The following is a 25,627-nucleotide window of genomic DNA, read 5'->3' as shown; positions in this document are numbered from 1 at the left end:
CCCCACGATTCCACTTTTATTCCTGTGTAGAAATGAAAGCCCAACTTGTATGTGGACCGGTTTTAGCTGATGTGGGAAAGTTTTATGATGCTCCCCTAGTCACTATTGGTGATGTCATTGGCCTTTGCTGGTATTTCTTTTTAATGATTGAGGGTGCATGACATCATACACAGTAGGCCTCATTGATCGAGAAGGGTCCATCTGCAGGCTTGGGCGTTTCCGTCATGACACAAGAACGCCCTTTAGGCGTTCCTGGTAGCGTTTCATCGACCAATCACGAGGTGTTTCGAAAGGCATACTGGGTTTCGCAAGGCATACTGCGAAGCACAGTCGCAAGGCATACTATGCTTTCCTTCCTTAATGGCAATTTTACCTCATTAGATTTAGCAATCATGGAGCCCCCACTTGGCTAACATTAGTTATATGCTACTCATACTTACTACTAGATCTTATTTTTAAACTTCTCTTTGAGAAAATCTAACTAGCGAATGTTCCGGATGTTGACAGCCGTGCGAAGAAGAAGGGGTTTGGTGTCATTGACCGGAAAAAAATGACGAGGACGGAAAATTCAAAATGTCCCCGGTCAGAATGACCAATGGAAATAATTCTCTGCACAATTTGAATTGTGTTTAAATATGCTACAGTGGTCATTTGTTTAGCCGATTCATGTTCAACAATGAGGGTTTTGATTGACCCGACCCGGCCCGCCGATATTTCCCACCACTATCCTTGAGCCGGGTCGGGCCGGGCCTTTGATCGAGCGTTTGTGTTTTTTTTGTTTTTGTTATTGCTTTATTGGCCTAATCTAAGGAGAAATCAATGCCATAAACAGAAATATTGTAGGCCTTTATTACACAGGTCTTCTCAATGCCGTGGAACGCTCCATTCACTTGCATGGGTAGTAGTCCGGTAACTTGTCAACCCCAGCGTCTTCGGTTGCTAAGCGACATCAACGTCTTTGGCTGACTATTTCACTGCTGATCAACACTACGAATGCTGGCAACGAATAAATTGTGAAAAAACACACCATGTGAAGTTATTTTCCAAATAAGATTTGAAAAGCTTTGGAAGTTTATTTGCAACACTATTTACTTGGTTTCGGAGTAGTACACTTTGACATTTTAATACAGTTCAGCGAGAAAGGCGACGAAGAATAAGAAGGGGGCGTTCCAGTCTGCGTAAACGGATGATAGTGGGATGATATTGCATTGATCTACTCGAGCTTTGCTTCAAAAGATTGACCAGCTGCCATTACCAACAGACTCTCATGTGCCCTTATAAATTTGAATAGGATGGGCTGTAAAGCCCTCTTGCAAATAGAACATGAACTCACCCCGTGTTTATACCAAAGCAGTATGTTTTCAATCTTGGATTTGGTTGGCTGACCTTTTTTACGATTTTGCCCGGCATAGAAAAAAATGTGTTTGAAAAATGCAAGAGTATTAAAGAGGTAGTTCGGAATTTTGGACATAGGGCCTGATTCCCAAGTTAGCTTTGGTGTTCATTATCATTATTTAACATATTTCATTCAGTCCTTCTAGTTGCAGAGTTTGCTTGTGCTAGGCTAGCGCACAGCAATGGGCAATACTAGCCTGCTAATAAAACTTATGTCTTAACCACTCCACAGTACACCCGAGGCAAATCAACTATAACGCCAGACGGTCGATGTAAATGTCTGTGTTGAAAGAATAATGTTGGCTAGTATTTCCCGTTGCCGTGCGCTAGCTTAGCATGAGCGAACTCTGCAACTAGAAAGACTGAATGAAATGTGTTAAACTGTCTCCAATGATAAAGAACACCTAATACCTAATACCAACAGTCACCTGTGACCCCTACGTGACACCGGGAAGGCTTTATCTTCCGGTGTCATCAGAGGATCTGTTCCTTTACACCTTCTCGCTGCGCAGGTACCGTATTGAACCTTTGTTTGAGAAAGGAAGGAAATTCGTTACAGCTGGCTAAGTGCAGCCTAGGTCGGAGCTGCGGGTAACCAGTCCTCCAGAGGCTGTGGCTTGCTCATACAGAATATTTAGAAATAACTATAAGAAGAGTAGCTGGCGTTTGTTGGTGAGGGCAGTGTGCTCGCTCCCGCTCCCAGCACTCGTTCGCCGGTTTACTCTGTTATTGTTTGTTGTGTTAGCCGTTAGCTTTTCTCTGTTCTAACCATCAATTTATTTTCCTTACAACTTACCATTGAAGGCGGTGCTCTCGCTCCCGCTCCCAGTAACGTTTTAGTTTGGCTTCCCCCTTTTTTAGCAGCAGCGCTTACGCTCAAGCTAATTAATATCGGTTGATTTAATTTTCTGGTGTAGGCAGTGTTCTCGCTCCCGGTAACGCAGCATTTGGCCCTTGTTTGGGTGACAATTAGTAGCAGCGATCACGCTCAGGCTAATTAGTTTCTGTTTTTCAATTTACTGATGAGGGAAGTGCTCTCGCTTCCGCTCCCAGTTACGCTGCCGGTGACTGCCTCCATTATGGCCCACCTATGTGTCGCCTGTGCGGCTCCTCTTGAGCCTGAGGATGGCCAAGACAGTTGCCCTCCTTGCCTCGGTCTCGAGCATTTGAGGGAGAGCCTCACGGACAGCGCCTGCATGAACTGCAGCCTCCTGCCTTGGGTGCTCAGAGTGGCTAGGCTGGCAGAGCTGGAGAATTGGGCAACAGCCAACAACCCCTCTTTCTTAATGAGCCTCCCTCCCAATCAGCCCGGTCGTTCGGGGCAGCAGCGGCATGATTGGGCTGCGGCTACGGGTGCCCCCCCCAAAAAGAAGGCAAGGGCCGGGCTGGCTGCCAAGTTGGACGGATTGGCGGCCGACATGGAGCAAATGCGATTCCTCCTCCTGGCCCTTCAGCCTGGGACTGGTCAGGGGCTGGTGGGGCTACAGCCTTGCCCTCCCTCGTCCCAATTTGACAATGCCCTCTCTCTGGCGGCTTCGGCTAACCTCTTTAATGAGGTTATGACAGAGGGCGATGCCTCCCACACACTGGACGAGGCCTCCTGCTCTTCTGCACAAGGCTCCCTGTAGGGGGCAGCAGACACCTCCATGGCGGCCGTCCTGCGGAGTCAGCCCAGGCCAGCGCCTTCTTCAGGTGCAACCCTGCCCCGGCCACATTCTCCGTCCCTCCTTCATAGGAGTACTTGAAGGAGCTCCATTCTTGCTGGAGGGACACTAGGGCCCTATCCCACTCAACGTCGGATGCCCGGACCTTGGCTGCCATGCAGAATGCGGCACAGGTTGGGCTGGGCCGCATGCCATCAGTCGAGCTTGCCATCGCCTCGCTAATTCTGGCCACTGATGAGGCTCTGAGGCCAAATGCCAGGTGTCCTCGGCCACAGTGCAGGGTCACAGACGACCTCCTGTCAAAAGCCTACGACGCAGCGGCGCGCATGGGTCGTATTGGGAACTCCTTCCCACCTGTTGCCGGGTCTTTCGACCTCTCTGCAGCAGGCCCAGGTCGAGCCGTCGCTGCAGAGTCTGAGTGATGCCTCATTAAAGGCTTTTGCCCTCATGTCGAGGGAGTTAAGGCGCACTATGTCCATCCTCGTACAGACTCGCCGCCAGGTGTGGCTTGCGCAGTCGCCCCTGACAGAGACGTGTAGGAGGGTCCTCCGTGCGGTGCCGTTGGAACCAGGGGGGCTCTTTGGGTCAGCTGCCCTGGAAGCAGCTGCCCGAGCTAGGCAGACCAGGCAGCAGCTGTCCGGTCTAAATAGGAGTGTCCGCTCCTAGCAGGCCTGGGGGCCCCTCGGCAGTCCTCCAGCGGCGCTTTCAGTCACCTGATTACTCCGGTGGCCTACGGAGGTCTCAGCGGCCTGCGCAACAGCCTACGGATGGCTTTCGGGCCCCCGAACACCTACCTTCCTGGCAGCCTCGTGCCCCACAACTCAACCAACGCCCCCCCAGAGCCTCAGGAGGCCGGTGGGGGCAGGCGCTATGCTCTCAGGGCCGGTCGTCGGGTGTTTTTCCCATCAGCAGCTCAGTTACTGGGCTGCCTGTGCTTCAGACCCTTGGGTGGTTTCCACCTTGACCCAAGGGTACGAATTGCAGTTCTGACGCTGGCCCCTAGCCTTCAGCCGGGTCAAAATGACTGTTGTCAACGACCCGGCAAAGGCCTTAGCTCTGGAACAGGAGGGCAATCGAGCCAGTGGATCCTCTGCTGCACCCCAGAGAATTCTACTCAAGGTACTTTCTGATAAAAAAGAAAGATGTCAGATTCTCGACCTGAGGGGACTCAACAGGTTCCTGAAGGTCCTACCATTCCACCTGGTCACGGCATCAGACACGTTGCGGTTGTTCACAAGGGGAGAATGGTTCACGGTGGACCTGAGGGACGCATACTTCCACGTCCCAATTGCACCGCGCCATCAGCACTTCCTCCGGTTCACCTTTCGCGGCTGGCATTTTCAATTCAGGGTACTTCCCTTTGGTCTCTCCCTCTCCCCGAGGGTATTCACCAGGGTGGTGGCGGCAGCTCTCGCACTCCTGCAGAAGCAGGGCACGAAGGTCCTGCCGTATTTGGACGACTGGCTGATCTGTGCACCATCCCAGTCTCAGGCGGCCCGGGACACGGCTCGGCTACTCTTGCACGTGGCCCGGCTTGGCCTGACGGTAAACTTTGTGAAGAGTCGCCTGGACCCATCCCAAAGGGTCACATACCTGGGGATGGTCCTGGACTCGGACGCTATGAGATCTGTCACCTCGGCGTGTAACTGACATCCTCCTCTGCCTCCCCCTCTTCGGGAATGGCAGGATGGTGCCATTCATTTTTTTCCTGCAGCTCTTGGGCAAGCTGACAGCTGCCTCAGCTGTGGTGCCTCTCGGCTTGCTGTCTCTGTGCCCTATGCAGTTGTGGCTGAACAGTCTCCACTTGGACCCCAAGTGGCACAGGTACCGAAAGGTCAGGGTGTCTCGGCAGTGCCTCTTCTCTCTGTCCCCATGGAGAAAGAGGTCGTACATGTCTGTGGGTGTACCCATGGGCACCATTCCATCCCGCCAGGAGAGGTCACGACAGACGCCTGCCTCTCGGGATGGGGCGCCGTTTGGCATTTTCTGCCTCAGTTGAGAGGCAAGCATGTCCTAGTTCGATCCGACAACAGGTCAGCTGTTGCCCAGATCAACCACCAAGGGGGAACCCAGTCTTCACGGCTACTCCGGGTATCTCGGAACCTGTTGGCCTGGGATTATCCCCGCCTGGCCAGCGTACGGGCGGTCTTGATACCGGGGGAACGGAACCAGGTCGCAGATTTTCTATCGCGGCAGAAGCCCCCACCGGGGGAGTGGCGGCCTCATCCGGAGGTGGAGACGATGTGGGGTCTCTTTGACAGGGCGGAGGTGGACCTCTTTGCTTCAGAGGAATCCGCACATTGCCCCCTCTGGTTCTCCTGGACGGAGGTGACCGGCCCCCTCGGACAGGATGCCTTAGCTCACGACTGGCCACAGAGTCCTCTGTATGCCTTCCCACCACTGCCCCTGATTCTTCCCACACTCCAGAGGGTGTTTCTGCGGGGCCACAGGCTACTTCTGGTGGCCCCCTACTGGCCAGGGAGACTCTGGTTTCCACTGCTGCGCAGGCTCTGCTGCAGCTCTCCATGGCGCCTCCCCTGCAGGAAGGACCTCCTTTCGCAGCTGGGGGGTCAGATTTGGCACCCAGATCCCCGTTGCCTCCAGCTCTGGGCTTGGCCGCTGCAGGGCCCGACTCACTGCTGAATGTTTGCACTGCGACCGTCAGGAATACTATTCTGAGTGCCAGGGCACCATCTACCAGAGCACAGTATGCCAACAGATGGAAGTTATTCTCTGACTGGTGTAGGGGTAAGGCAGTAGACCCAGCACGTTGCTCTGTGGCCACCGTTCCGGAGTTTCTGCAGTCCCTCCTGGATGGTGGTCGCTCTCATTCCACCTTGAGGGTCTATGTGGCTGCTATTTATTCACGGCATGAGATGGTCGACGGAGCCACAGTGGGGTGCCACAGGTTGGTGTCCCTCTTCCTTAGGGGGGGCCCTGAGGCTGCGTCCCCCTAGGACTCTGAGGACTCCAGCTCTGGACCTGCCCCTGGTGCTGGAGGCCATGTCATCACCTCCTTTTGAGCCTCTGACCCAGATAGGGTTGAAGTGGCTGTCCATGAAGGTGGCTTTTCTGCTCGCCATTACCACTGCGAAGCGGGTCGGGGAGTTGCACGCCCTATCCATTGCAGATACATGCCTGCGGTGGAACCCTGATGGCTCAGGTGTGGTTTTATGGCCCAATGTGGCGTTCCTGCCCAAGGTGCTTTCACGCACCTATTTTAACCAGCCTATCCAGCTTGCACGTTTTAACTCCCCATCTGAGGGGAATGAGTCCGAGATGCTGTGCCCGGTACGGGCGCTTAGGGCTTACATTGCTGCTACGGCCGGTATACGGCAGTCTGAGCAACTGTTTGTGTGTCTCAGTGGCCCTAACAGAGGTTGTGCCTTGTCCAAACAGAGGCTGTCCCACTGGGTCTTCGACACCATTAAACATGCCTATGTGGCCAGTGGCCGCCCCCCGCCACCTGGGTTGAGGTGCCACTCCACCAGAAGTGTGTCAACATCGTGGGCTGCACTAAGAGGTGTACCCCTACAGTCGATCAGTGCCGCGGCATCATGGACGTCGCCGGGCACCTTCACAAGGTTTTACCGTGTCAACGTCGCCAGTCCCCATCCGATGGGTGTGGCCCTACTGCCAAGCTCTGCTCCCTCAAATGAGTGAGGTGGGTGTTGGATTCTTTGTGACCTTTTTGGTATGGGTCATCCAGTGCTTTAAGCACCGCCTCTGGCGGTCAGTAGGGATGAAATAGAACGAAAGTTACGAATGTAACTATGGTTCTATGAATCCTGGATGACCGCCAGAGCGATCAGTCACTCAGAATCCTTGTGTTCTCGCGAGAAGATTCTAGGAACAGATCCTCTGACACCGGAGGATATAGCCTTCCCGGTGTCACGTGGGGGTCACAGGTGACTATGTTGGTATTAGGTACTCGAAATGTGCAAGCGCGAGGTGGAGATCCAGTGCTTTAAGCACCGCCTCTGGCGGTCAATATTTTGATGTACCACAATTATCTTCAAAAACAAGGTAACTATTTCTGCTTTGAGTCATAATTAGTGGAATTTATCTAATCCTATTACAATTACATACGACATTATCATAATTTCATTTGAATACCTGACATAATCTGATGTAATTTTCATGCATTGAAAAGAAAAGATGGAGGCTGCCAACAATTAATAATGCGTTTAAATCTATCCATTTTATCTCCTAACATGACTTACCTTTTAATTATCTACACTTGCCACTCACTCTTGTTTTTAAGAAAATAAAGATTATTATTATTATTATTATTATTATTATTAAGGATGCATACTTTGCAGGAACCCTATTGTGATCGTTGGTATTCTTATTATTTAGCCAGAATCTCAATGTCCAAGAAACTACAAGCAAACTTTGTAAGATAACTATTTTATCTATATTTTATGTCACCTTAGTGAAGGTGCTTGCACACCGCCATGCGGCAACCGCCCTTTTAACCGCCTCGCTGTCGGAGGGTTCAGCGCGGCGGTGTGAAGGGCCAGTGCCGTGTTCCAATATCCATACTATCCGTACTTACTAGCCTAAGTTTGAGTACGTAGGGCGTTCCGATTCAGATCGGGCGAAAATAAGTGCACTGAAAGGACCCGGATGGTGTACTCAAAACGGTCAATTCGCGAAGTGTGGATCGCCGCACACTTTTCGTGCTCAACGGCAGCCATCTTAGCTACGTAGCGGAAGAGGGCGGAGCCAGGCTGAGCCAAAATCTGCGCATTTTCCACATAGCCTGCATTAATAGTCATTTTGTAGTATTTATAGCGTTTATAGCTTTTTATAGCAGCTAGGCGTAAAGAGTTCACGGTTCACCGAAGTTTATTGCGGGGGAGGAGCCGCGTCGGCAATCGTGATCGTAATTTCCGGTGAGTGCACCACGGAGTATTCGATTTGGAAAAACAATGTCATCTGATAATTAGCGCACTTAGTGAGTGCGGATAGTGTACTTTGCTTAAGTGTACTCATGGAAGTATGGATATCGGAACACGGCACAGCTGTTTTCAAAAGTGGCTGCTGCTGCTGCCGCCGCCGAAAGTTTCAACACGGGGAAAGCTGAGCGGCAGGGCAAAATCTGTGCGCGTTCACGTGGGCGGCAACCGCTTCCTGGTCTACAGCCGCTTTTGTAATCGCCTCCCCTCTGCCGTCCTTCCCTCTTTGAAATGAATGGAGGCAGCGAGTTGCCGCGCGGCAGTGTGAAAGCAGCTTAAGAACTCAAGGGCTCTTTATGGTTCCACGTTGTTGCAACGCAAGTGGGTTACGGACCCGTTACTTCCTTGCGGACCCTCCTTGCGTCCACCACAAGGACCTGACGTGTGCCTCCCAAAAATTGTAACCTTGCGTTGAGGCGATGCAGCCACAAGGGCTGTGATTGGTCCACTAACTACATCATTTCCATCAATACGCTTTGTATGTTAAAAATCAATGGCAAAACAGGTAAGATAGAGCCAGTGGGTAAGTTGATCCGACCCCATTATTAAGGCAAGTGTACGCATTTGTTGTCATTTGACCATCAATTCAGGAAGCACCCATAATTTATATCTGGCTGTGATGGAGGGAAGCACATGGTAAAGTTGCAAGTATGTTTTTTTCACAATAAACTTTTTAAAATAGGTTTTTAAAGGTCCCATGACATGCCACCAGGTGTCGGTGTGATTAGCCGTTAAAAGCCATTTTGAAAATCTGCCCCTTGAAAGGATTGAAAGGCCAAACACATTCAAACCTGGTGGCATGTCATGGGACCTTTAACATACACGGTATAATGAATGCTTGTCAAAGCAAATTTATAAATGTCATTCATGTTGGGGTTTTGGCATGGTATATAAACATTGGAATAATTTTGAGATTAAAGATTAGCCTAAATGTTAAACTAGGCAATTTTTTCCATAGTCGTGGCTGTAGGGAAAATTAAGCTACACGTTGTGGGGAAAGTTGAGCAAGTCATAAATTGTTAAATTGATCCCCAGATGGTTCAATTTACCCCCATTTTGGGGCAAGTTGAGCCACAGCACCACTTTATTTTTATTTAAGTCATATTTTCACAGACCTATGTCATAGATGCAATGTCAACATTTTAATTGATAGGGGACATCTTGAAATAAAGGTAGATTTTTTCATTTTACTTCTATAATTTTTTCTTGTCTAGAGCAGTGGTTCCCAAACTGTGTGCCGCGGCACACTGGTGTGCCGTGAGGCAAGTCCAAGTGTGCCGTGGGATTTTGTGACAACCATAGCCTACTGCAATATAGTAACTATACAAAAATAATTATTTTAATTTACTATATACTACTTTGAATGCACTCATTCCATAATACAGAGGCAAACTCTTTATCTAAAAACTATTTTAAAAATCCTCAGAGGATCCCACATTTCGCTGTTCGCGCAGTTGCGCAGGTGGGAATTTAATTTAGACTGTGACACATCAAAGCCAGTGAGCGCACTATATATGCCGAACACCTTCAGACCTTAAAAGAGAGGTTTGAGCGCTATTTTCCACGTGTGGCGTACATCGAGGACAATGACTGGATCCGAGGCCCATTCAACCAGGAGTCCGAGTCCTCAAACGAGAAGCTCACTATGAAGGAGAGAGAGGAGAGCGCAGAGTCCGTGCGGACCGCACGCTGAAACTGAAATTTAGTGAGCTCACACTTGATCAGTTTTGGTTGGTTTGTGCATCAGAATATCCAACCATCTCCCACCACGCTATCGACCAACTTCTTCATTTCCCCACCACCTACCTGTGTGAGTTGGCGTTCTCCACTCTTGTTTACATGAAGAACAAGACCAGGTCACGGCTCTCTGTTGAGCAGGACTTGCGAGTGGCCCTCTCCTCCGTGCCACCAAGGATTAAAAAAATCTGTGCGCCCCGACAGGCACATGTGTCCCACTGATTTGTTAGTAGGCAGAATATTTACAAAAAAAGCCTGATTCTAAATGTTACAGGTATAATTTGTGGGTCAGATTCAGGACCATGCAGCTTTCTCATGGACAGTTCTCTGCTGAATTTCTGTTTCCTTTGCCTCACCTGTCTGGTTGAAATGGGTGTGTTTGATTAAGCCCAATTTGATAAAGTTTAAATATTTTTGTGATTTATTTTGTTGATAAATATTTCATGACTAGAATAGTTGTCTTTGTCACATCTTATTTGGCATTAGTAAATAATTATAAACTTAACAGATAAACAGATGATATTAGTGATAACACGTGTTATAAGGCTATTTTGCACAATAGGTGTGCCTTGAAATTTTTATTTGTCCTTTGGTGTGCCTTGGGCACAAAAAGTTTGGGAACCACTGGTCTAGAGGACATGACTAAAAATTGGCTCATCTTACCCCACTCTCTCCCATGCTGTGATAAAGTATTTGACTAAGACTATAGAACCATCGCTCATTCTCTGGTCCTCAGTCGTCGTCTTCGTCCCAAGAACGGCTCCACCAGCTGCCCTACCAGCCCACGCAGGACGAGCTCCACTTCCTGTTCAAGCACTTCCGCAGCTCTGAGAGCGTAAACGATGACGACGGGCGGCCCTCCCCCTTCATGCGGCCGCGGTCCCGCAGCCTCAGGTACAAACCAACCAATCCACTAGCTAGTCCCCGCACCAACATCGTATACATACCAATCAACCACCTAGTCAGGCTACTTTATAGATCCAACCAGTCAGCTAATAAGAGTACTTTATTGATCCCGCAGATAATTGTTACACAGAAGACTGCCCTGGTTAAAGTAGTTAATGACCTGCTGTTAGCTGCTGACACGGGCCATGTCAGCATTCTCATCCTCCTCGACCTCACAGCTGCCTTTGATACTGTTTGTCATCTGCATAGAAGTTGCGGCAATCAGATTTACTTTCACACCAAGCCTGCCCATAATAATCATTATCCTACCTGGTCGGCTGCTTAAATGCCATTACCACCTGGATGACTCAAAACTTCCTCAAACTCAATCAAGATAAGACAAAAGCTATTCTCATTTCCAACCCTAACATTCTAAAAGAAAAATAGAGCATCTTCAGATATCTATCCCCGAATATTCACTATCACCTCTGCTGAAGTAAAAAATCAGGGCATAATACTGGATTTTACTCTCATTCGATTCACACATCAAAACTATCACCATAATATCCTTCTTCCATCTAAAAAAACATCTCCAAACTCCGCCTCTCCCTTTACTCTCATGCATTCATAACATCAAGGCTTGACTGCTGCAATACTCTACTGAATGGCATCTCAGCTAAGACCTTAACTAGGCTTCAGTATGTCCAAAACTCTGCTGCAAGGCGACTCACCTGCAACAGGCCCTGCGATCACATCACTCCAATCCGTTAACAGTTGCATTGGCTCCCTTTCCACTACCACATTAAATACAAAATCCTTCTGCTTGTCTTTAAATCTCTTCATGATCTGGCCCCATCCTATCTATCAAACCTCCTTACCCTTTACCAGCAAACCTGCACCCTTCGTTCTTCAGATGCATGTGTAACACTTCGCTTAGAACTAGAAAATTACGCGACTGGGCCAGTCATAGGTTCGTTGGGAGTGGTGAAATCAAACATATGAATTAAAGACTGGAGACAGGGTTTATAATAATAAATCTGGCAGTTTACTTAAATAAGAAAAGATTAAATGTGAATTAGATAGGAAAATGAAATGCAATAAATAAATATTTGCAATAAAAATATACAATAAATATTCTTAAAACCCTTTTAAGAATCCCTTTTTGTTTTTGAATATGTTCAGGTATTAAATGCTGCTAAATAAATATTAAATATATTAAATATTAAATAAATGTTCTCTTACATAGTTTGTACAACTTTCTTTGTTCTGCTGAATAAATATTAAATATATTGAATATTAAACAATTGTTATATTAAATACATATTAAATATATGAAATATTAAACAAATATTATATTACATACATATTAAATATATTAAATATTAAATAAATGTTATATTAATTAAAGAATTTGTACAACTATATTTGTTCTATTTGTTTTGTTCTAGTTTGGGATCCTTTCCTATAGTATATTTCCTTTTGACAGGTGATTATGAAAAGTAAAATACAAAAATAATAAATAAAAATTAAATTCAAAATATGTATAGGCCTACAATCAACTACACTCACAGAAATATTTAACCCTAACTTTTAAGATTTATGTAATTTAATTAATAACAAAGTTCCATTTGATTTTTTAAATATTTTGAACATAAACCTACCTAATAAACTTTACATGATCCATATGCATCAGTGTAATAAAGCCTATTCATTTGAAATGCATATTCCTCAGGTTTATGTATTCAGTATTAATATAATTTATTGAATTTAAATGCATATTATTCAGGTTATACATTTAGAATACATTAAGTATATTTGTTTGAATTACATAGTAATTAGGTTACCTATTCAAGATGAATAAAGTATGTGTTTAAGATACATAACAATTAAGCTTAAATTCAATCAAAATGCATTAGAATGGCAGTAAAGGACCTGCTCTTTTTTCTAGATCTAGAACAAACAAACAAACTACAGGCTCAACAACATTCCTTACATCTGTATCTGCTGGAACGATCACAGTAATGGGATATATTGAAAGGACAGAACAAACTCTACAGGCTCAACAACATTAAACATATAGTAGTAGAACATAGTTAACTGAGCACCTTCCGTTTCTAGCTTTCTGTGTGTTCGATGTGTGAATCTTCAAGGTTGTGAACGTACTGGAACACTATAAATCACATGGTTATCAGCATGTATGGGCGGTCTCTTCCTGTACTTCCTCCTCCCATCACCACCCCACCCCAAAAAAAGAGTCACCTGAGCAATTTGAGTTTCAGTGCTCGTACTTTGGGGGAAGGCTTGGACGATTCCTGGTCCATCAGGATCTTCTGGTAAGCTTCGAATGTATACTTCAAGTTTTTTGGATAGCTTAAATTAAGAGCATAGATCAACCCATAAAGCATTACGCATGCATGGTTGATACTTTTGAGGTTGTTGAGAACTTTGACCCCTTCCAGGACCATACCGACATCTGCAAAGAGTCCACCAGGACCATCATGATCATCACCCTCAGCTTGAACGGTGTAGATTGCCATGGTTGTCCCTGCGACATCTGCCTCGGCCTCACTGCATTCGATGTCCTGAAAGATGGAGGGAACAGAGAACAATGAGCTGTGTCACCCTCACCTTTGACCACCAAATTCTAAGCAGCTCATCATTGAGGCCAAGTGCGTGTTAATTTGAAAAAAATCCCTTAAGGCACTGCAGATATAGCGTTCATGAGAATGGGATGGTGTTCAAGGTTACAATGACCTCAAGATCTTTGACTCCCTAAAAGCCTGGAAAACAAAACAAAAAGTCACGTTATGTTGTACATTCAATGATCATCAACTATTTAAATATGATTAAAAAAAAAAGTGGTGTTTGAGCATTGTTGATCACAATGAGGGTTGTGTCAAAGAATCTAGATGCCATTCCTTACCGTGTTTGTGGTAACTCTGTGCCGTAAAGAATGGCATGTCGTGTCTCATTGCTTAAAATTAATACTCTTACGGTAATCCTTTAATTTAGTGAATATTTAATGGTGCACATGAAACATAAGAGACTAACTTACATGTTCATAGGTTCGTCCTACTCTGAGGCTAAGGTTTTGTGCTTCCTTAAGACACAAGGATTTCCGGGAAGACAGAAGAGACTGCACTTTATCCAACGAAGCCTTTGACCTGCCACAATAAAAGTCAAAGAAAACATCCCTTAAAAATGTAAAAAATCTGTGAGGTTTATGAAAATATTCTCATAAGTAACCAATACCTAAAAGAGCCAAAGTAGGGTGAAAGGACAGTAGGAAAGAGGCAAACCTACTGCTCCCTCACTCCTACCCTCCACCATCTCTCCTAATCTCCTCATAGGGTAAGGTTTACTCCTCCCTCCTATCCAACCCTCTCTCATGCCGTCCTCCCTCTCTCCTAACCTCCTTCTGTTTCCTGTTAGCAAATAGAAGGAACTAATCACTTCCTATCCTGACCTTCTCTTCCCTAACCCATCAACCCTTGCAAATGCCCCATTCTACTAAATAGAATCAGCCCCAACAGCCAAAACAAAACAAAGTATCCTTACTACTACACTGTTTTATGACTTACCTCTTCACATCCGGCTTTGGCTTTATAGTCTGCCTCAGATCCTCAGCTGCCTTTTGACAGAAAAAACAATAATTATCCCTTTATTTCTCTCCACAGATATCAGCCCTAAATACAATACAAGGTATGGTAAAGGATGAAGACAGGAATTGCATTATCTTTGTAAACCTCATTGTAGAAAAAATTGAGAAGTAACAATTTCGCCCTACTTTTACACCTTTTTAAAATCCCATGCTTTATGTATGTGTGAAGTTACACTGTGATAGGAGGTAACACACAATAAAGCTATATGTGTGAAGTGTGTGGGAGACAGAGAGAGAGAGAGACAGACCGAGAGGGAGAAGACCTAGGGGAAGAGAGAAAAGGAAGGACGGAGAGACAGAGAAGAGGGAGACAGAGGGAGATAGTCAGACACAGAAAGGGGGAGGGAGACAGAAAAAAGAGAGTAGGGGGAGACAGACAAAGTGTGGTAGGATAAAGAGAGGGGGGGGGGGAGAGAGAGACAAGTCGATCAACCTTGTGTTGGTTAGAGTTCCAGTCCACTTACTTGCAATAACATCAAGGACGACAAGAAGGCTTCCCTCTCCCCGATGTTCTTCAGGCGTTGGAGCTCATAAGCTGAGAGTCCACAACATGCATCCTGTTGACCCCCCCCCCCCCACACACACACACACGAGAATCAAGCTGATCAGAATCAAGAATTAAAACCGAACTAACATAATCTGAAAGGCATTTCTTACTAAATAACATTTCCAAAACGGGTGTCAATTACATAACTGCTGCTTTATGAGAACTATCAAGTTTCTGTGTACTCACCTTCTTGTTTGGGGCAGAATTGTTGCTGGCAGATTGGAGACGCTTAGGTGCCAGGACCCGTCCCTTCACCTCAGGCCCCTCCGGACCATTTGGATTTACTTCCTACAAGTGACAGCACTACCACCATTGCCTTGAGGGAATTTCTTACTCAAAACAAACAACCCATTGGACCCAATGACGAACTACTGGTGGTCAGGGGCGGCGCCAAACGGTTGCTTGCCGTTGCTATAGCAACTCCAAGCAATTACTCAGAAACCCCAGAGCAACCCCTGATTTTTTGTCAAACTCATATTTGAAATAATGCGATTTTCCGTAAAATGGTATTAAATAAGTTCAACTAAACCTACTAGTTGGTGTTTAAATACAGGATTGATCGTCATCCAGTCTACTCCCGTGAGATCTCCTAACAGTTATTTTTTCATTTTGTGTTGTGAATCACACGATGTGTCTTGATATATTAATTTGTTGTAATACGGTACCTCCTTTTAGTTAAAATAATATAATTAGCATAGGCTTATATATTTATACATGACACATTTTGGATGTGGGCAATGTCTGAAGAAACGGAAGAAAATATTGTAGCCTACACAGTTCTGAATTAGCAATACAATGTTAGCACATGCTTGCTAGCAATGTTGGTGTGTTAAACCGTATGGATTAAAGTGGAATATTGCAAGACGTCCTGTGATCAAGACATCGATTTAAGGTAGGCCGTTTGGTTATTAAGTTTGCCCGTCGCAGCATATTGACTTGGGGCCCATGTGATTTTGTTTTGAAGTTGAACTAGATTCTAGGTTTGGCTCATGCCAAAGGATGGGTTTATCGTAGCCTGGTATGATCCGCCCTTAATAGAAGTATTATGAAGTATAATAGTATCAACAATAATAGCAACTATTGTATTAATGTTCCACATAGGCCTACATTTGAGACGTATCGCGCAACTAATGTGAATGCTTTGGAATGTACCGTGGCGACGGTGGGTCTGAGATGTGCAATTCACCACTATTGACAGGACAGCTAACCTTATAGTTGGGGGACTGCTGACGGGCTGTTGATTGAGAGAACTATGTTGTTTGTTATATGTCGTGTGGCCGCAGTGCCACCTGGACTAGCAGTGAATGTGTACATGCCGCTGGGCTATTTTCATGTTGGCCTTCTTAAAGATCTTCCTCTATATTGTTCTATGTCTTTACGTCTTTATGTCTGTGCGTGTGTGAGGGAGAGGGAGAAAGATAGCACACGTTGAACTGTCAAATGATACGATCACACTCAATCACAGTGGTGCGATTAGTCTGTGTTGTTACTGTACTGTAAACTTGCCTCGTACGGGACCGCAACCACCCCAACCCGTTCCGAAAATGTCTTCCCGGCCGTGCCTCTGCCAAATTCAGGTGTTTTGATCAAGGTTTTTTTTTTTGACCAGCAACCTCTTGAATTCATACAGCAACTGTTAAGCAACTGCAACAAATTATTTCTGGCGCCGCCACTGCTGGTGGTCAAGGTCAATGTGACCTAATGCCCATCCCATTCTCATGAACACCACATGTTATCAGGCGCACCTAGAGGGAAATTAATTACATCTGGCACAAAGGACAGAAAGATGACATACCTACCACGTATTCTTTGACCAATGTGTCCAGGTCTTCACAGAGGTAGATGCTGAGACATCTCAAAACGCAATCACGCCTCACGTTGATGTCTTGATTCTGAAACAAACATTGCATGATTCCATGCTGGTCAGTGTCAGATACACACTAACACGCATGTCAAGCCACTAACATTTCCCTCCTTGACCATCCTGAACTCAACTGGTTTCACTACACTCCATTAAAGCAAAATGTAATTTCAATAAGTTCTCAATAAACAACCAGTCCGGCCCTTGACTTGTACACATTTTTTAATTTTGGCCCATGGCGTATGAGGTTGACACCCCTGGGTTAGACCAAAAAAATACTTACATTCTCCATCTTTGCCATCATGGCTCAGATTTTTTCCCCTGCAGCTCCCCCTTTAGTGTTGAAAACCCTGATCAGGTCGCCGGTCAGGCGGTCCAGTTCCCTCAAAAATGTTGAGGTCAGTGGTACAGTTGTCAGCCGCATAAACTCCAAGTTGATCTGTAAAAGACAACAGAGACAGGACACAGACTTAAACAGGGGCAGCTGTTGCTCAGTTGGTAAAGGGGTCAATCATAGACCAAAGGTCAGTGGTTCAAATCCTGGCTCTGACTGTCCACATGTCAAAGTGTCCTTGAGCAAGGCTAGAGCACTGCACAGCAGCTGGCTGCCGCCATTGAATTGTTAACTGGGTGAATGAGAGAAAGCCATTGTAAAGCACTTAGGTTTGGGTTGGGCTCGACGCTAAGCTTTTTTCCAAGTAGCACTTGTGCTACCATGCTGAAAAATGTAGTAGCACACAACATTTTTTAGCAGCACAATGAAAATTCAGCAATTTTGGTAAAGATGTCATTTTGAAACAAATGAAGTACTTTAGCCTAATCCTAACCCTGCTAATTTTTTATGTTATAACTGGCTCTTTGCCTTAACAAAAATCAGGAAAGACAAACAATGCAAATGTGTGTGAGAAAATAGAATATTTATGTCACGGAAGGACTGCATGTACTACAGTTTCTGTTGGAGTCGCACTGATGCGACTGAATGTAATTTGCTATTCGAACTGGAAATGATCAACTCGCAAATGCGAGCAAAACAGTCGCACTGTCGAGCCCTGTTGGCTGCACAAAAGCGCTATTGAAGTGCAGACCAATTACCACATGTGTGACAATGTGTGACATTGAATACACAAGTTACTAAACTTCAGATTCACACTTGCCTCAATGACGTCAAAGAGTGCTGGCCATTTATTGAAAAACTCTGGAATCTTTGGCTCCTGGAGAACCTCCTGTCTCCTGAGGGAGAATGTACGCTGCATCTTTTCCTTGATGAGGGCCTCATCCCTTATCTTCTTTTTTACCTGAAATGGAATGAAACGTCATTGTCATTATACAGTAAAGATACTTGTATAACGAGATATGATGAGAAACTCTCAGCAATGGTACACAATACAATTGGAAACAGAAATATTAACAATATGATTAGGGAGTAAGAATATTTTCCAAACTGAGCGTAATAGATAAAGAAAAATGAACTGCAAAGTAACCACAAAACAGCTTAAGTGTCCAACTGTTGGGCTGCTTGAGCTGAGCTGGACAGGAAGTATAGTGCAAAAAACATGACAGGTGAAAAGCTCTTATACTGGCAATGCCGTGAACATGGTGTAATTATGGATAGGTAAGATATGTATTGCACATTATACCTCCATCAGTAGAGCCACCCTTTCCATCTCCAAACTGTGTTTTGTTTCACCACTAGGGATAGAACTTGGCATATATAATCTTCCGACCAAGCTGAACAAATGTATCAAACCGCTTTCTCAAATTCAAAACCGTTTGGCCGTGACAGCCAATCAAACTTGACGTTGCTCATTAATGGGTAGACACTGCACTCGTGTGGCGCTCATTAATGGGTAGACACTGCACTCGTGTGGCGACATGCGGTACTTAATGTATAATGCAACAATGACTATTTACCATTCCGCCCACTTACGATATAAACTGCAATTCCCACTGGATTAGATGCTTCACGAACTACCTCCAGAACGGATACTTGTTTACATTGTGTCTCTTTTAGAGATATTGTTCCGAATACCCCAATGTATTTGTGACATTTGCTCTGTCAGGCAGGCTGTATCGCGCCCTTACCTCTAGGTGGGGTCATTTTCCCACATAATGCTCATCCCTCCGGCTGTCGGTATTGCCGATTTCCGAGACGGTCGTCATGTAGCCCCCTGGCCGATTACGTCCATCCGGCAGAATTAGCCTACCGAGTCCGATTATGCTTGACACCCACATTGCTGCTCGCAGCTATATTTGGGTGTCAAGCAACTACGTTGCGAGACAACCTATTGTTTTTGTATGAGTTCTTATTGGGTGTCAAGCAACTATGTTGCGAGACAACCTATTGTTATTGTACGAATTCCTATTTTTGGGTGTCAAGCAACTATGTTGCGAGACAACCTATTGTTATTGTACGAATTCCTATTATTGGGTGTCAAGCAACTATGTTGCGAGACAACCTATTGTTATTGTACGAATTCCTATTATTATTATTATTATTATTATTATTATCCTTCAATGGGAGTCAATGGCAGCCCATAGAACAGCTTGCCGAAAAGTTGTGAAATTTGGCACACTGGTTCAGGACAGCCCCATTAGCCCATTGAGCGAATCTCAGGTCGCTAGCCCAACAGCTCTAGCGCCACCAACAGGTCAAAGTTGGGCATGCATTCATGTTCATAACTTTCGACCTATTCGACCAATTTTCACAAACCAGGTATCATTGGATTCCTTGAACCAAGCCCAGTTCAAAACACCCTACCTCTAGGGGGCGCTGTTATTAATGTCGATGTGTTTTGACTCCTCTCTCTTCACATGAGTACAAGTAAAACTTATTTTCAATGTCTAGTGATACTATCAGACCTCCCCGTATAGCTAGTATATTATTTCTTGCAGAAATATCCGCGACAGCCAATGATATTCGACCGCGAAGCCCCCAAACCGGAAACACGCCAATATCTCAGCAGCCCTTTGACATATCATAACCAAACTTTAATGTCTGAAGATACTGCCAGACCTCCTTATATAGCTTATAAATTATTTCTCATTGCAACATCAGAACTTGGCCGCCATGTTGAAAGTTGTCAAAATGAGTTGAAAATTTCCACAGGCCACAAATTATGTCCAATCTTCATGAAACTTGGCAAATATGATCTTCCGACCAGGCTGAACAAATATATCAAACCGCTTTCTCAGATTCAAAACCGTTTGGCCGTGACAGCCAATCAAACTCGAGTGGCGCTCATTAATGGGTAGACACTGCACTCGTGTGGTGACAAGCGGTACTTAATGTATAATGCAACAATGACTATATTTACCATTCCGCCCACCTACAATATAAACTGCAATTCCCACTGGATTCGATGCTTCACGAACTACCTCCAGAACGGATGCTTGTTTACATTGTGTCTCTTTTAGGGATATTGTTCCGATTACCCCTATGTATTTGTGACATTTGTTCGGTCAGGCAGACTGTATTGCACCCTTACCTCTAGGTGGGGTCCTTTTCCCATTTACTCATCCCACCGGCTGTCGGTATTGCCGATTTCCGAGGCGGTCGTCGTCATGTAGCCCCCTGGCCGATAGCGTCCATCCGGCATAATTAGCCTACCGAGTCCGATTATGCTTGACACCCACATTGCTGCTCGCAGCTATATTTGGGTGTCAAGCAACTATGTTGCGAGACAACCTATTGTTTTTGTACGAATTCCTATTATTGGGTGTCAAGCAACTATGTTGCGAGACAACCTATTGTTTTTGTATGAATTCCTATTATTGGGTGTCAAGCAACTTTGTTGCGAGACAACCTATTGTTATTGTACGAATTCCTATTATTGGGTGTCAAGCAACTATGTTGCGAGACAACCTATTGTTTTTGTACGAATTCCTATTATTATTATTGGGTGTCAAGCAACTATGTTGCGAGACAACCTATTGTTATTGTACGAATTCCTATTATTATTGGGTGTCAAGCAACTTTGTTGCGAGACAACCTATTGTTATTGTACGAATTCCTATTATTATTATTGGGTGTCAAGCAACTATGTTGCGAGACAACCTATTGTTTTTGTACGAATTCCTATTATTGGGTGTCAAGCAACTTTGTTGCGAGACAACCTATTGTTATTGTACGAATTCCTATTATTATTATTATTATTATTATTATCCTTCAATGGGAGTCAATGGCAGCCCATAGAACCGCTTGGCGAAAAGTTGTGAAATTTGGCGCACTGGTTCAGGACAGCCCCATTAGCCCATTGAGCGAATCTCAGGTCGCTAGCCCAACAGCTCTAGCGCCACCAACAGGTCAAAGTTGGGCATGCATTCATGTTCATAACTTTCGACCTATTCGACCAATTTTCACAAACCAGGTATCATTGGATTCCTTGAACCAAGCCCAGTTCAAAACACCCTATGACGTCATTGCGCCATGACGTATATGTCCGCCATCTTGGTTTATGTCAAAAACCCTCAAAATGCTACTTCTATCACAAATCTTGTCCAATCATCTCAAAACTTGGTAGACATGATCTTCTGGCCATGTTTGATACAAAACATTGAATAGATTTGTCAAATTCAAAACCGTTTGCCCGCTACAGCCAATCAAATTTGGCGGCATAGCCGCCAAACCGGATGTAAGCCCATATCTCAGCAGCCCTTTGACATATCATAACCACCCTTGTTACATAGACCCATGACCCCATAAAGGTTACACTGAATGAATTTGGTGACCTTTGACCTCTAGGGGGCGCTGTTATTAATGTCGATGTGTTTTGACTCCTCTCTCTTCACATGAGTACATGTAAAACTTATTTTCAATGTCTAGTGATACTAACAGACCTCCCCGTATAGCTAGTATTTTATTTCTTGCAGAAATATCCGCGACAGCCAATGATATTCGACCGCGAAGCCCCCAAACCGGAAACACGCCAATATCTCAGCAGCCCTTTGACATATCATAACCAAACTTGATACATAGACCCATAACATCATCATGGGGACACTCAATGAATTTAATGACCATTGACCCGTAGGGGGCGCTATAATTAATGAAGACGTGTTTTAACTCCTCTCTCTTCACATGAGTACATTTCAAACTTATTTTTAATGTCTGAGGATACTGCCAGACCTCCTTATATAGCTTAATAATTATTTCTCATTGCAACATCAGAACTTGGCCGCCATGTTGAAAGTTGTCAAAATCAGTTGTAAATTTCCACAGGCCGCAAATTATGTCCAATCTTCATGGAACTTGGCATATATGATCTTCAGACCAAGTTGAACAAATGTATCAAACAGCTTTCTCAAATTCAAAACCGTTTGGCCGTGACAGCCAATCAAACTTGACAACGCTCATTAATGGGTAGACACTGCACTCGTGTGGCGATAAGCGGTACTTAATGTATACTACAACAATGACTATATTTACCATTACGCCGACTTACAATATAAACTGCAATTCCCACTGGATTCGATGCTTCACGAACTACCTCCAGAACGGATGCTTGTTTACATTGTGTCTCTTTTAGGGATATTGTTTCGAATACCCCTATGTATATGTGACATTTGTTCTGTCAGGCAGACCGTATTGCGCCCTTACCTCTAGGTGGGGTCCTTTTCCCAATTACTCAACCCACCGGCTGTCGGTATTGCCGATTTCCGAGACGGTCGTCATGACCCTCTGGCCGATTACGTCCATCCGGCAGAATTAGCCTACCGAGTCCGATTATGCTTGACACCCACATTGCTGCTCGCAGCTATATTTATTATTATTATCCTTCAATGGGAGTCAATGGCAGCCCATAGAACCGCTTGGCGAAAAGTTGTGAAATTTGGCACACTGGTTCAGGACAGCCCCATTAGCCCATTGAGCGAATCTCAGGTCGCTAGCCCAACAGCTCTAGCGCCACCAACAGGTCAAAGTTGGGCATGCATTCATGTTCATAACTTTCGACCTATTCGACCAATTTTCACAAACCAGGTATCATTGGATTCCTTGAACCAAGCCCAGTTCAAAACACCCTATGACGTCATTGCGCCATGACGTATATTTCTGCCATCTTGGTTTATGTCAAAAACCTTCAAAGTGCTACTTCTATCACAAATCTTGTCCAATCATCTCGAAACTTGGTACACATGATCTTCTGGCCATGATTGATACAAAACATTGAATAGATTTGTCAAATTCAAAACCGTTTGCCCGCTAAAGCCAATCAAATTTGGCGGCGAAGCCGCCAAACAGGAAGTGAGCCGATTTCTCAGCATCCCTTCGACATATCATAACCAGACTTGGTATATATACACCCATGGCCTCATAAAGGTAACACTGATTGAATTTGGTGACCATTGACCTCTAGGGGGCGCTGTTATTAATGTCGATGTGTTTTGACTCCTCTCTCTTCACATGCGTGTATTTAAAACTTATTTTCAATGTCTGGTGATACTATCAGACCTCCTTATATAGCTCATATATTACTTCTTGCAGAAATATCCGCGAAAGCCAATGATATTCGACCGCGAACCCCCCAAACCGGAAACACGCCAATATCTCAGCAGCCCTTTGACATATCATAACCAAACTTGATATATAGACCCATAACATCATCATGGGGACACTCACTGAATTCTGTGACCATTGACCTCTAGGGGGCGCTATAATTAATGAAGACGTGTTTTAACTCCTCTCTCTTCACATGAGTACATTTCAAACTTATTTTTAATGTGTGATGATACTGCCAGATCTCCTTATATAGCTTATGAATTATTTCTCATTGCAACATCAGAACTTGGCCGCCAGGTTGAAAGTTGTCAAAATCAGTTGTTAATTTCCACAGGCCACATATTATGTCCAATCTTCATGAAACTTTGCATATATGATCTTCAGACCAAGCTGAACAATTGTTTTAAACAGCTTTCTCAAATTCAAAACCGTTTGGCCGTGACAGGCAATCAAACTTGACGGCGCTCATTAATGGGTAGACACTGCACTCGTGTGGCGCTCATTAATGGGTAGACACTGCACTCGTGTGGCGACATGCGGTACTTAATGTATAATGCAACAATGACTATATTTACCATTCCGCCCACTTACGATATAAACTGCAATTCCCACTGGATTAGATGCTTCACGAACTACCTCCAGAACGGATGCTTGTTTACATTGTGTCTCTTTTAGGGATATTGTTCCGATTACCCCTATGTATTTGTGACATTTGCTCTGTCAGGCAGGCTGTATTTCGCCCTTACCTGTAGGTGGGGTCCTTTTCCCATTTACTCATCCCACCGGCTGTCGGTATTGCCGATTTCCGAGGCGGTCGTCATGTAGCCCCCTGGCCGATTGCGTCCATCCGGCATAATAAGCCTACCGAGTCCGATTATGCTTGACACCCACATTGCTGCTCGCAGCTATATTTATTATTATTATCCTTCAATGGGAGTCAATGGCAGCCCATAGAACCGCTTGGCGAAAAGTTGTGAAATTTGGCACACTGGTTCAGGACAGCCCCATTAGCCCATTGAGCGAATCTCAGATCGCTAGCCCAACAGCTCTAGCGCCACCAACAGGTCAAAGTTGGGCATTCATGTTCATAACTTTCGACCAATTCGACCAATTTTCACAAACCAGGTATCATTGGATTCCTTGAACCAAGCCCAGTTCAAAACACCCTATGACGTCATTGCGCCATGACGTATATGTCCGCCATCTTGGTTTATGTTAAAAACCCTCAAAATGCTACTTCTATCACAAATCTTGTCCAATCATCTCGAAACTTGGTACACATGATCTTCTGGCCATGCTTGATACAAAACATCGAATAGATTTGTCAAATTCAAAACCGTTTGCCCGCTACAGCCAATCAAATTTGGCGGCATAGCCGCCAAACCGGATGTAAGCCCATATCTCAGCAGCCCTTTGACATATCATAACCACCCTTGTTACATAGACCCATGACCCCATAAAGGTTACACTGAATGAATTTGGTGACCTTTGACCTCTAGGGGGCGCTGTTATTAATGTCGATGTGTTTTGACTCCTCTCTCTTCACATGAGTACATTTCAAACTTATTATTAATGTCTGGTGATACTGTCAGACCTCCCCGTATGGCTAGCACATTATTTCTTGCAGAAATATCTGCGACAGCCAATGATATTCGACCGCGAAGCCGCCAAACTGGAAACACGCCAATATCTCTGCAGCCCTTTGACATATCATAACCAAACTTGATACATAGACCCATAACATCATCATGGGGACACTCAATGAATTTGGTGACCATTGACCTCTAGGGGGCGCTATAATTAATGAAGACGTGTTTTAACTCCTCTGTCTTCACATGAGTACATTTCAAACTTATTTTTAATGTCTGAGGATACTGCCAGACCTCCTTATATAACTTATGAATTATTTCTCATTGCAACATCAGAACTTGGCCGCCATGTTGAAAGTTGTCAAAATCAGTTGAAAATTTCCACAGGCCACAAATTATGTCCAATCTTCATAAAACTATGCATATATGATCTTCAGACCAAGCTGAACAGATGTGTTAAACAGCTTTCTCAAATTCAAAACCGTTTGGCCGTGACAGCCATTCAAACTTGACGCCGCATATTAATGGGTAGACACTGCACTCGTGTGGCGATAAGCGGTACTTAATGTATAATGCAACAATGACTATATTTACCATTCCGCCCACTTAAAATATAAACTGCAATTCCCACTGGATTCGATGCTTCACGAACCACCTCCAGAACGGATGCTTGTTTACATTGTGTCCCTTTTAGCGATATTGTTCCGAATACCCCCATGTATTTGTGACATTTCTTCTGTCAGGCAGACTGTATTGCGCCCTTACCTCTAGGTGGGGTCCTTTTCCCATTTACTCATCCCACCGGCTGTCGGTATTGCCGATTTCCGAGAC

The 25,627-nt window shown here is 44.9% G+C and overlaps 2 protein-coding genes and 1 long non-coding RNA gene across 13 annotated transcripts in view; 1 reads left to right on the top strand and 2 right to left on the bottom strand.

Annotated features, from left to right (window-relative positions):
• The window catches only part of LOC132468955 (microtubule-associated serine/threonine-protein kinase 3-like), a 197,963-nt gene that overhangs the window by 39,912 nt on the left and 132,424 nt on the right, over positions 1 to 25,627 (top strand). For 5 of the 10 annotated variants that reach the window (XM_060066804.1, XM_060066802.1, XM_060066801.1 and 2 more), the window contains one exon: positions 10,494 to 10,651. The exons of the other annotated variants lie outside the window; for them this stretch is intronic. In XM_060066804.1, the coding sequence (XP_059922787.1) occupies positions 10,494 to 10,651 (158 nt within the window). The remainder of the gene's footprint in view (positions 1 to 10,493; positions 10,652 to 25,627) is intronic. 10 annotated transcript variants of the gene reach the window in all.
• The window catches only part of LOC132469090 (uncharacterized), a 167,464-nt gene that overhangs the window by 26,403 nt on the left and 115,434 nt on the right, over positions 1 to 25,627 (bottom strand). The window lies entirely within an intron of this gene.
• Positions 12,572 to 17,146, bottom strand: LOC132469041 (WD repeat-containing protein 76-like). Of its 2 annotated transcripts, XM_060066971.1 has the most exons (6): positions 16,995 to 17,146; positions 16,650 to 16,742; positions 15,037 to 15,138; positions 14,768 to 14,860; positions 14,224 to 14,273; positions 13,461 to 13,806 (listed from the first exon to the last, which is right to left on the bottom strand). In XM_060066971.1, exons 1-6 carry the CDS (start codon positions 17,013 to 17,015, stop codon positions 13,689 to 13,691), a joined length of 477 nt encoding a protein of 158 aa, XP_059922954.1. In that variant the 5' UTR covers positions 17,016 to 17,146; the 3' UTR covers positions 13,461 to 13,688. The 2 variants fall into 2 exon arrangements, with proteins under 2 accessions (XP_059922955.1, XP_059922954.1); XM_060066972.1 differs by lacking the exons at positions 13,461 to 13,806; positions 14,224 to 14,273; positions 14,768 to 14,860; positions 15,037 to 15,138 and adding an exon at positions 12,572 to 13,224.

The sequence above is a fragment of the Gadus macrocephalus genome, chromosome 12 (genome assembly GCF_031168955.1).
Source record: "Gadus macrocephalus chromosome 12, ASM3116895v1".
Lineage (NCBI taxonomy): Eukaryota > Metazoa > Chordata > Actinopteri > Gadiformes > Gadidae > Gadus > Gadus macrocephalus.
Note: the sequence above shows the minus strand (reverse complement) of the source record. Positions and strands in the feature narration are given on the sequence as shown.